Source organism: Oncorhynchus gorbuscha, unplaced genomic scaffold (assembly GCF_021184085.1).
Source record: "Oncorhynchus gorbuscha isolate QuinsamMale2020 ecotype Even-year unplaced genomic scaffold, OgorEven_v1.0 Un_scaffold_2427, whole genome shotgun sequence".
Taxonomy (NCBI): domain Eukaryota; kingdom Metazoa; phylum Chordata; class Actinopteri; order Salmoniformes; family Salmonidae; genus Oncorhynchus; species Oncorhynchus gorbuscha.
The window spans coordinates 67,760-78,196 of record NW_025746943.1 but is presented as its reverse complement, the minus strand read 5'-3'; the positions used below and the strand labels follow the sequence as shown (position 1 = coordinate 78,196).

The 10,437-nt window shown below is 49.6% G+C and overlaps 1 protein-coding gene across 1 annotated transcript in view; it reads left to right on the top strand.

The window, feature by feature from the left end:
- Positions 1–982: 982 nt before the first annotated feature.
- Positions 983–10,437, top strand: part of LOC124025764 (myosin-11-like) — a 45,035-nt gene continuing 35,580 nt past the window's right edge. Inside the window, 8 exon segments of the mRNA XM_046339102.1 lie at positions 983–1,117; positions 1,377–1,500; positions 1,689–1,860; positions 2,083–2,150; positions 6,117–6,261; positions 6,753–6,897; positions 8,235–8,408; positions 8,410–8,442. Of these exon segments, the coding sequence (XP_046195058.1) occupies positions 983–1,117; positions 1,377–1,500; positions 1,689–1,860; positions 2,083–2,150; positions 6,117–6,261; positions 6,753–6,897; positions 8,235–8,408; positions 8,410–8,442 (996 nt within the window).

Genomic DNA, 10,437 nt, shown 5'->3' with positions numbered 1-10,437 from the left:
CAGGTGAAGGCCCTGTTGTGGGTCATATGGCCCTGTTGTGGGTCAGGTGGAGGCCCTGTTGTGGGTCAGGTGAAGGCCCTGTTGTGGGTCAGGTGAAGGCCCTGTTGTGGGTCAGGTGAAGGCCCTGTTGTGGGTCAGGTGGAGGCCCTGTTGTGGGTCAGGTGGAGGCCCTGTTGTGGGTCAGGTGGAGGATGCCATATGGCCCTGTTGTGGGTCAGATGAAGGCCCTGTTGTGGGGCATATGGCCCTGTTGTGGGTCAGGTGGAGGCCCTGTTGTGGGTCAGGTGAAGGCCCTGTTGTGGGTCAGGTGAAGGAGGCCCTGTTGTGGGTCAGGTGGTGGAGGCCCTGTTGTGGGTCAGGTGGTGGAGGCCCTGTTGTGGGTCAGGTGGTGGAGGCCCTGTTGTGGGTCATATGGCCCTGTTGTGGGTCAGGTGAAGGCTCTGTTGTGGGTCAGGTGGAGGAGGCCCTGTTGTGGGTCAGGTGAAGGCCCTGTGTGGGTCAGGTGAAGGCCCTGTTGTGGGTCAGGTGGAGGCCCTGTTGTGGGTCAGGTGGAGGCCCTGTTGTGGGTCAGGTGGAGGCCCTGTTGTGGGTCAGGTGGAGGCCCTGTTGTAGGTCAGGTGGAGGTCCTGTTGTGGGTCAGGTGAATGAGGCCCTGTTGTGGGTCAAGTGAAGGAGGCCCTGTTGTGGGTCAGGTGAAGGCCCTGTTGTGGGTCAGGTGGAGGCCCTGTTGTGGGTCAGGTGAAGGAGGCCCTGTTGTGGGTCAGGTGGAGGCCCTGTTGTGGGTCAGGTGGAGGCCCTGTTGTGGGTCAGGTGGAGTGACAGAGACCATTTGGGTTGAAACATTGTGATTGTATCACCTAACCTTTATTAAAACATTATATTTGGGAACAGAAAACACACAAACTCTTATCCTATATATCGCCCCTCCCTGTCCCTCTCTCTCTCGCCTCTTCATCCCTTTCTCCTCTCTGTGTTTTAGGCCATGGAGGCCCACCTGTCAGAGGAGGAGGACTCTCGTCAGAAGCTGCAGCTGGAGAAGGTGACTGTTGAGGGGAAGGTCAAGAAACTGGAGGAGGACGTTGTCATCATGGAGGACCAGAATAACAAACTACTCAAGGTATGTTGTTCTACACCCCTGTCTCAATAAACACCATTCACCCACCTACCCACACACCGATCTTCCTCCCTGTTCTCCTGTTCCTCATGTAGCGCTCAGCACTCAGTCCCTGACCCCTCTCCTCTGACCTCTGATTAACCTTTCTCCCTGCTGTGTGTTGTTCTTCGGGAGCCTAAGCTGTTGGAGGAGATAATAGCACAGTCCCTGACCCCTCACCTCTGAACCCTGACCTTTCTCTCTTTTATCCGTTGTTCTTCAGGAGCGTAAACTGTTGGAGGAGAGAATAGCAGACTCCAGCTCTAACCTGGCTGAGGAAGAGGAGAAGTCTAAGAACCTGACCAAGCTGAAGAACAAACATGAGTCTATGATCTCAGACCTGGAGGGTGAGTTACTCACCTCTGACCTCTAACCCCTGACCCTCACCCCTGGCATCAATCAGTCAGTCAGTAATCAGCCAATTATCTGTCTTTCATTTAGACCTTAATTGGTTGTATCTGGTGTGTTAGGACTGGGATAAAGCTGAACAATGATGATGACGATTCCTTTCCCTCTTCCTCCTACTCTTCCTCAGTGCGTATGAAGAAGGAAGAGAAGGGCAGGCAGGATGTGGAGAAGGCCAAGAGGAAGCTGGAGACGGAGCTGGCTGATCTCCAGGAGCAGCTGGCCGACCTGCAGGCCCAGCTAGCCGAGCTCAGAGCACAGCTCGCCGCCAAGGAGGAGGAGCTACTGGCCACACAGGCCAGGTAATCAATCCCAGATCATCAGGGATGAACTATCTTCAATCAGTAGATTTATTATCCAGGAACATATGAACACACTTGACAAAGAGTGAAAGAGTTGAGAGAGACTGTAGACTGTACGTTGACAATCCTAACCGTTATTAGGCATATCTACACACATAAAATAGCTATTATTTCTCATGCCCTAAATCTCTCTCTCTCTCTCTCTCTCTCTCTCTCTGTCAGGTTGGAAGAGGAGTCTGCTGCATGTGTTGCTGCGGTGCGTCGTGTCAGGGAGCTGGAGGGGCTGCTAGGTGAGATCCATGTCCCAAAAGACACCCGCAAGGGTCAAAGGTAGCAGGTTGGCGTTGATTGGGGTAGAACTCGTCCTTGAGGTAGAACTGAGCGTTGATTGGGATGAGTCTCATCCTTGATGTAGAACTGAGCGTTGATTGGGATGAGTCTCGTCCTTGAGGTAGAACTGAGCGTTGATTGGGATGAGTCTCGTTCTTGAGGTAGAACTGAGCGTTGATTGGGATGAGTCTCGTCCTTGAGGTAGAACTAAGCGTTGATTGTTACGAGTCTCATCCTTGAGGTAGAACTGAGCGTTGATTGGGATGCGTCTCGTCCTTGAGGTAGAACTGAGCGTTGATTGGGATGAGTCTCGTCCTTGAGGAAGAACTGAGCCTTGATTAGGATGAGTCTCGTCCTTCTGTAGCTCAGTTGGTAGAGCATGGCGCTTGTAACGCCAGGGTAGTGGGTTCGATCCCCGGGACCACCCATACGTAGAATGTATGCACACATGACTGTAAGTCGCTTTGGATAAAAAGCGTCTGCTAAATGGCATATATTATATTATTATTATTAGGTAGAACTGAGTTAATTGGGGTCTCGTCCTGAGGTAGAACTGAGCGTTGATTGGGATGAGTCTGTCCTTGAGGTAGAACTGAGCTTTATTGGGATGAGTCTCATCCTAAATTGTCTTTATTGTAATAAATTACTGGGAAAAAATTTAGGTTTTTGGTCTTAATTTAAGGTTAGCAGTGTGGTTAAGGTTAGAGTGTGGTTAGGTTAGCAGTGTGGTTAAGGTTAGCAGTGTGGTTAAGGGTTAGCAGTGTGGTTAAGGTTAAGGTTAGCAGTGTGGTTAAGGTTAAGGTTAGCAGTGTGGTTAAGGTTAGCAGTGTGGTTAAGGTTAGCAGTGTGGTTAAGGGTTAGCAGTGTAGTTAAGGTTAGCAGTGTGGTTAAGGTTAGGTGTGGTTAAGGTTAGCAGTGTGGTTAAGGGTTAGCAGTGTGGTTGGGGTTAGCGTGTGGTTAAGGGATAGCAGTGTGGTTAAGGTTAGCAGTGTGGTTAAGGGTTAGCAGTGTGGTTAAGGGTTAGCAGTGTGGTTAGGGTTAAGGTTAGCAGTGTGGTTAAGGTTAGCAGTGTGGTTAAGGTTAGGGTTAGCAGTGTGGTTAAGGTTAGGGTTAGCAGTGTGGTTAAGGTTAGGGTTAGCAGTGTGGTTAAGGTTTGGGTCAGACATTAGGGTTAGCAGTGTGGTTATTAGGGTTAGCAGTGTGGTTAAGGTTAGGGTTAGCAGTGTGGTTAAGGTTAGGGTTAGCAGTGTGGTTAAGGTTAAAGGTTAGCAGTGTGGCTAAGGTTAGGGTTAGCAGTGTGGTTAAGGTTAGGGTTAGCAGTGTGGTTAAGGTTAGGGTTAGCAGTGTGGTTAAGGTTAGGGTTAGCAGTGTGGTTAAGGTTTGGGTCAGACATTAGGGTTAGCAGTGTGGTTAATGGTAGGGTTAGCAGTGTGGTTAAGGTTAGGGTTAGCAGTGTGGTTAAGGTTAGGGTTAGCAGTGTGGTTAAGGGTTAGCAGTGTGGTTAAGGTTAAGGGTTAGCAGTGTGGTTAGGTTAAGGTTAGCAGTGTGGTTAAGGTTAGGGTTAGCAGTATGGTTAGGGTTAGCAGTGCGGTTAAGGTTAGGGTTAGCAGTGTGGTTAAGGTTAGGGTTAGCAGTGTGGTTAAGGTTAGGGTTAGCAGTGTGGTTAAGGTTTGGGTCAACACATTAGGGTTAGCAGTGTGGTTAAGGTTAGGGTTAGCAGTGTGGTTAAGGTTAGGGTTAGCAGTGTGGTTAAGGTTAGGGTTAGCAGTGTGGTTAAGGTTAAGGTTAGCAGTGTGGCTAAGGTTAGGGTTAGCAGTGTGGTTAAGGTTAGGGTTAGCAGTGTGGTTAATGGTAGGGTTAGCAGTGTGGTTAATGGTAGGGTTAGCAGTGTGGTTAGGTTAGGGTTAGCAGTGTGGTTAAGGTTAGGGTTAGCAGTGTGGTTAAGGGTTAGCTGTGGTTAAGGTTAAGGGTTAGCAGTGGTTAGGTTAAGGTTAGCAGTGTGGTTAAGGTTAGGGTTAGCAGTATGGTTAGGGTTAGCTTGAAGGTTAGGGTTAGCAGTGTGGCTAAGGTTAGGGTTAGCAGTGTGGTTAAGGTTAGGGTTAGCAGTGTGGCTAAGGTTAGGGTTAGCAGTGTGGTTAAGGTTAGGGTTAGCTGGTATGGTTAGGGTTGCAGTGTGGTTAAGGTTAGCAGTGTGGTTAAGGTTAGGTTAGCAGTATGGTTAGGGTTGGCAGTGTGGTTAAGGTTAGGGTTAGCAGTGTGGTTAGGTTAGGGGTTAGCAGTGTGGTTAAGGTTAGGGTTAGCAGTGTGGTTAAGGTTAGGGTTAGCAGTATGGTTAAGCAGTGTGGTTAAGGTTAGGGTTAGCAGTGTGGTTAAGGTTAGGGTTAACAGTGTGGTTAAGATTAGGGTTAGCAGTATGGTTAGGGTTAGCAGTGTGGTTAAGGTTAGCAGTGTGGTTAAGGTTAGGGTTAGCAGTGTGGTTAAGGTTAGGCATTAAGGTTAGCAGTGTGGTTAAGGTTAGGGTTAGCAGTGTGGTTAATGTTAGGGTTAGCAGTGTGGTTAAGGTTAGGGTTAGCAGTGTGGTTAAGGTTAGGGTTAGCAGTGGTTAAGTTAGGGTTAGCAGTGTGGTTAAGGGTTAGCAGTGTGGTTAAGGTTAAGGGTTAGCAGTGTGGTTAAGGTTAAGGTTAGCAGTGTGGTTAAGGTTAGGGTTAGCAGTATGGTTAGGGTTAGCAGTGTGGTTAAGGTTAGGGTTAGCAGTGTGGCTAAGGTTAGGGTTAGCAGTGTGGTTAAGGTTAGGTTAGCAGTGTGGCTAAGGTTAGGGTTAGCAGTGTGGTTAAGGTTAGGGTTAGCAGTATGGTTAGGGTTAGCAGTGTGGTTAAGGTTAGCAGTGTGGTTAAGGTTAGGGTTAGCAGTATGGTTAGGGTTAGCAGTGTGGTTAAGGTTAGGCATTAAGGTTAGCAGTGTGGTTAAGGTTAGGGTTAGCAGTGTGGTTAATGTTAGGGTTAGCAGTGTGGTTAAGGTTAGGGTTAGCAGTGTGGTTAAGGTTAGGGTTAGCAGTGTGGTTAAGGTTAGGGTTAGCAGTGTGGTTAAGGGTTAGCAGTGTGGTTAAGGTTAGGGTTAGCAGTGTGGTTAAGGTTAAGGTTAGCAGTGTGGTTAAGGTTAGGGTTAGCAGTATGGTTAGGGTTAGCAGTGTGTGTTAAGGTTAGGGTTAGCAGTGTGGCTAAGGTTAGGGTTAGCAGTGTGGTTAAAGGTTAGGGTTAGCAGTGTGGCTAAGGTTAGGGTTAGCAGTGTGGTTAAGGTTAGGGTTAGCAGAATGGTTAGGGTTAGCAGTGTGGTTAAGGTTAGCAGTGTGGTTAAGGTTAGGGTTAGCAGTATGGTTAGGGTTAGCAGTGTGGTTAAGGTTAGGGTTAGCAGTGTGGTTAAGGTTAGGGTTAGCAGTGTGGTTAAGGTTAGGGTTAGCAGTGTGGCTAAGGTTAGGGTTAGCAGTGTGGTTAAGGTTAGGGTTAGCAGTATGGTTAGGGTTAGCAGTGTGGTTAAGGTTAGGGTTAGCAGTGTGGTTAAGGTTAGGGTTAGCAGTATGGTTAAGGTTAGCAGTGTGGTTAAGGTTAGGGTTAGCAGTGTGGTTATTAGGCATTAGGTTAGCAGTGTGGTTAAGGTTAGCAGTGTGGTTAAGGTTAGGGTTAGCAGTGTGGTTAAGGTTAGGCATTAAGGTTAGCAGTGTGGTTAAGGTTAGGGTTAGCAGTGTGTGTTCTCTGGTCATATGTATGTGTGTGTGTGCTCTGGTCATGTGTGTGTGCTCCGGTCATGTGTGTGTGTGTGTGTGTGTGTGTGTGTGTGTGTGTGTGTGTGTGTGTGTGTGTGTGTGTGTGTGTGTGTGTGTGTGTGTGTGTGTGTGTGTGTGTGTGTGTGTGTGTGTGTGTGATCACTAGGTGAGATCCAGGAGGACCTGGAGTCAGAGGGGGCTGCCAGGAGGAGGGCTGATGCAGCCTGCAGAGACCTGGGAGAGGAGCTGAACGCTCTGAGGTCTGAGCTGGAAGACACTCTGGACACCACCGCCGCACAGCAGGAGCTACGGTAGGTCAAGTCACGGTCACCACCACGTCCTGACCATACGGTCTCAGTTTGACCTCTAGTGACCTCTAGAGGACACCACATCCTGACCATACGGTCTCAGTTTGACCTCTAGTGACCTCTAGAGGACACCACATCCTGACCATACGGTCTCAGTTTGACCTCTAGTGACCTCTAGAGGACACCACATCCTGACCATACGGTCTCAGTTTGACCTCTAGTGATCTCTAGAGGACCCCACATCCTGACCATAAGGTCTCAGTTTGACCTCTAATGACCTCTAAAGGACACCACATCCTGACCATACAGTCTCAGTTTGATCTCTAATGACCTCTAGACACCACATCCTGACCATACGGTCTCAGTTTGACCTCTAGTGACCTCTAGTGACCTCTAGAGGACACCACTGGATTCCACCGCTGCACAGCAGGAACTACCGTACGGCTCCAATTGGGACACACACACTGATGGTTGCTGTGTGTTGTGTTCTCCAGGACGAAGCGAGAGCAGGAGGTTGCCATGTTGAAGAAGGTGATGGAGGAGGAAGGGAGGAACCATGAAGCTCAGGTTCAGGAGATGAGACAGAAACACACACAGACTGTTGAGGAACTGTCTGAACAACTGGAACAGGCCAAGAGGGTAACACACACACACACACACACACACACACACACACACACACACACACACACACACACACACACACACACACACACACACACACACACACACACACACACACACACACAAAGTATACACACTCCCTCACACCCTCCCGTCTCTCCCTCATTCCCTCCACTCTCCCGTCTCTCCCTCATTCCCTCCACCCTCCCTTCTCTCCCCACTCCCTCATTCCCTCCAACCTCCCTTCTCTCCCCACTCCCTCACACCCTCCCGTCTCTCCCTCATTCCCTCCACTCTCCCGTCTCTCCCTCATTCCCTCCACCCTCCCTTGTCTCCCCCATTCCCTCCACCCTCCCTTCTCTCCCCACTCCCTCATTCCCTCCATCCTCCCTTCTTTCTTTACTCCCTCATTCCCTCCACCCTCCCTTCTCTCCCCCATTCCCTCCACCCTCCATCCTCCCCACTCCCTCATTCCCTCCACCCTCCCTTCTTTCTTTACTCCCTCATTCCCTCCACCCTCCCTTCTCTCCCCACTCCCTCCCCTCCACCCTCCCTCCTCCCCACTCCCTCATTCCCTCCACCCTCCCTTCTCTCCCCACTCCCTCATTCCCTCCACCCTCCCTTCTCTCCCCACTCCCTCATTCCCTCCACCCTCCCTTCTCTCCCCACTCCCTCATTCCCTCCACCCTCCCTTCTCTCCCCCATTCCCTCCACCCTCCCTTCTCTCCCCACTCCCTCATTCCCTCCACCCTCCCTTCTCTCCCCACTCCCTCATTCCCTCCACCCTCCCTCTCTCCCTCATTCCCTCCACCCTCCCTCATTCCCTCCACCCTCCCTTCTCTCCCCACTCCCTCATTCCCTCCATCTCCCTTCATTCTTTACTCCCTCATTCCCTCCCTCCCCATTCCCTCCACCCTCCATCCTCCCTCCCTCATTCCCTCCACCCTCCCTTCTCTCCCCACTCCCTCATTCCCTCCACCCTCCCTTCTCTCCCCACTCCCTCATTCCCTCCACCCTCCTTCTCTCTCTCATTCCCTCACTCCCTCATCCCTCCACCCTCCCCTCTCCCTCTCCCTCCACCCTCCCTCATTCCCTCCACCCTCCCTTCTCTCCCCACTCCCTCATTCCCTCCACCCTCCCTTCTCTCCCCCACCCTCCCTCATTCCCTCCACCCTCCCTCTCTCTCCCCACTCCCTCATTCCCTCCACCCTCCCTTCTCTCCCCACTCCCTCATTCCCTCCACCCTCCCTTCTCTCCCCACTCCCTCATTCCCTCCACCCTTCCTGTCCCTCCCCAATCCCTCATTCCCTCCACCTCCCTGTCTCTCCCAACCCTCCCTTCTCTCCCCCCAGGTGCGAGCCAGTCTGGAGAAGGCTAAGCAGGGATTGGAGAAGGAGTCATCTGACCTCAGCGCAGACCTCCACTCATTGGCCAACGCCAAGCAGGAGGTGGAGCACAAGAGGAAGAAGGTCGAAGGTCAGCTGTCAGACTTGCAGTCGCGCTACAACGACAGCGAGAGACAGAGGGGGGGAGCTGGGAGAACGAGTCTCTAAGTTGACCGTGAGTAGGGTACACTGGCTACAGATGTAGGATCTTAATTTGAACCAGTTTGCTACAGCAGGAAAATAATCCCGCAGCAACAGGAAATTGTAATTATTATGTGGATTGTAATTCATGGACATTTTAGTAGGGGTTGATACATTTTTCGTAAGGGAAAATCAAGTCTGAAACTCCGAAGTGGAAATTAGTTCAACTTTTTTAACCTCTTGCGTCGAGCCAACCTGGATCCGGGATCATGACTACAGCCTCAAGACCATACCATGAAAATCGCAAATGAAATGAAATCAATATGCTAGCTCTCATGCTTAGCCTTTTGTTAACAACACTGTCATCTCAGATTTTCAAAAATATGCTTCTCTACCATAGCAAACTAGCATTTAGCATTAGCATTTAGCATTAGCATTTAGCGTTAGCATTAGCAGGCCACATTTTCACAAAAACCAGCAAAAACATTCAATAAATCATTTACCTTTGAAGAACTTTGGATGTTTTCAATGAGGAGACTCTCAGTTAGATAGCAAATGTTCAGTTTTTCCTAAAATATTTTTTGTGCAGGAGAAATCGGTCCGTTTCGTGCGTCACGTTTGGCTACCAAAATAAAAACGAAAATTCAGTTATCCAAACGCCAAACTTTTTTCCAAATTAACTCCATAATATCGACTGAAACATGGTAAACGTTGTTTAGAACCAATCCTCAAGGTGCTTTTCACATATCTCTTCAATGATGTATCGTTCCTGGAAGTATGAGTCTCCTTCTGTAACGCAAGGTACAATGGTTGCCACTGGGAATTACGCACCGATTTAAACAAAGGACACCGGACGGCCCCCTGGCAAATGTAGTCTCTTATGGTCAATCTTCCAATGATATGCCTACAAATACGCCACAATGCTGCAGACATCTTGGAGGAACGGCAGAGCGCATAAGCTCGTTCAGCGCATATTCACAGCCATATAAGGAGACGTTAGTAAAACACAGCGTCAAAAATCCTGTTCATTTCCTGTTTGAAGTTTCATCTTGGTTTCGCCTGTAGCATTAGTTCTGGGGCACTCACAGATAATATCTTTGCAGTTTTGGAAACGTCAGAGTTGTGTCTTTCCAAGGCTGTCAATTCCATGCATAGTCGAGCATCTTTTCGTGACAAAATGTTGAGCAGGGGGTTGTCCTCAGTACAACTGTCCTCTATGTATGGGTGTTGAGCAGGGGGTTGTCCTTAGTACAACTGTCCTCTATGTATGGGTGTTGAGCAGGGGCTTGTCCTTAGTACAACTGTCCTCTATGTATGGGTGTTGAGCAGGGGCTTGTCCTCAGTACAACTGTCCTCTATGTATGGGTGTTGAGCAGGGGGTTGTCCTCAGTACAACTGTCCTCTATGTATGGGTGTTGAGCAGGGGGTTGTCCTCAGTACAACTGTCCTCTATGTATGGGTGACCCATCTGAGAACGCTAAACAACAGCCCAGAAATACAACAGTCATTGAACACTATGGCGTCTGCTTACCCCTGATGTTTACCTGGTAAGTGAGAACGTATTGTGGTTTTACAGCAAGGACCTGGGGATGAAGGAGCGGATTTTGGTGTGTTTTTATTTACATGATGACATCATCAGTTATTATTTCATGTTTGTGACAACCTGCTACTCTTTTCTCTCATCCCCTTCTTCTCTCATCCCCTTCTCCTCTCATCCCCTTCTCCTCTCATCCCCTTCTCCTCTCATCCACTTCTCCTCTCATCCCCTTCTTCTCTCATCCCCTTCTTCTCTCATCCCCTTCTTCTCTCATCCACTTCTTCTCTCATCCACTTCTTCTCTCATACACTTCTTCTCTCATCCCCTTCTCCTCTCATCCCCTTCTCCTCTCATCCACTTCTTCTCTCATCCCCTTCTTCTCTCATCCCCTTCTTCTCTCATCCCCTTCTCCTCTCATCCCCTTCTCCTATCATCCACTTCTTCTCTCATCCCCTTCTCCTCTCATCCCCTTCTTCTCTCATCCCCTTCTTC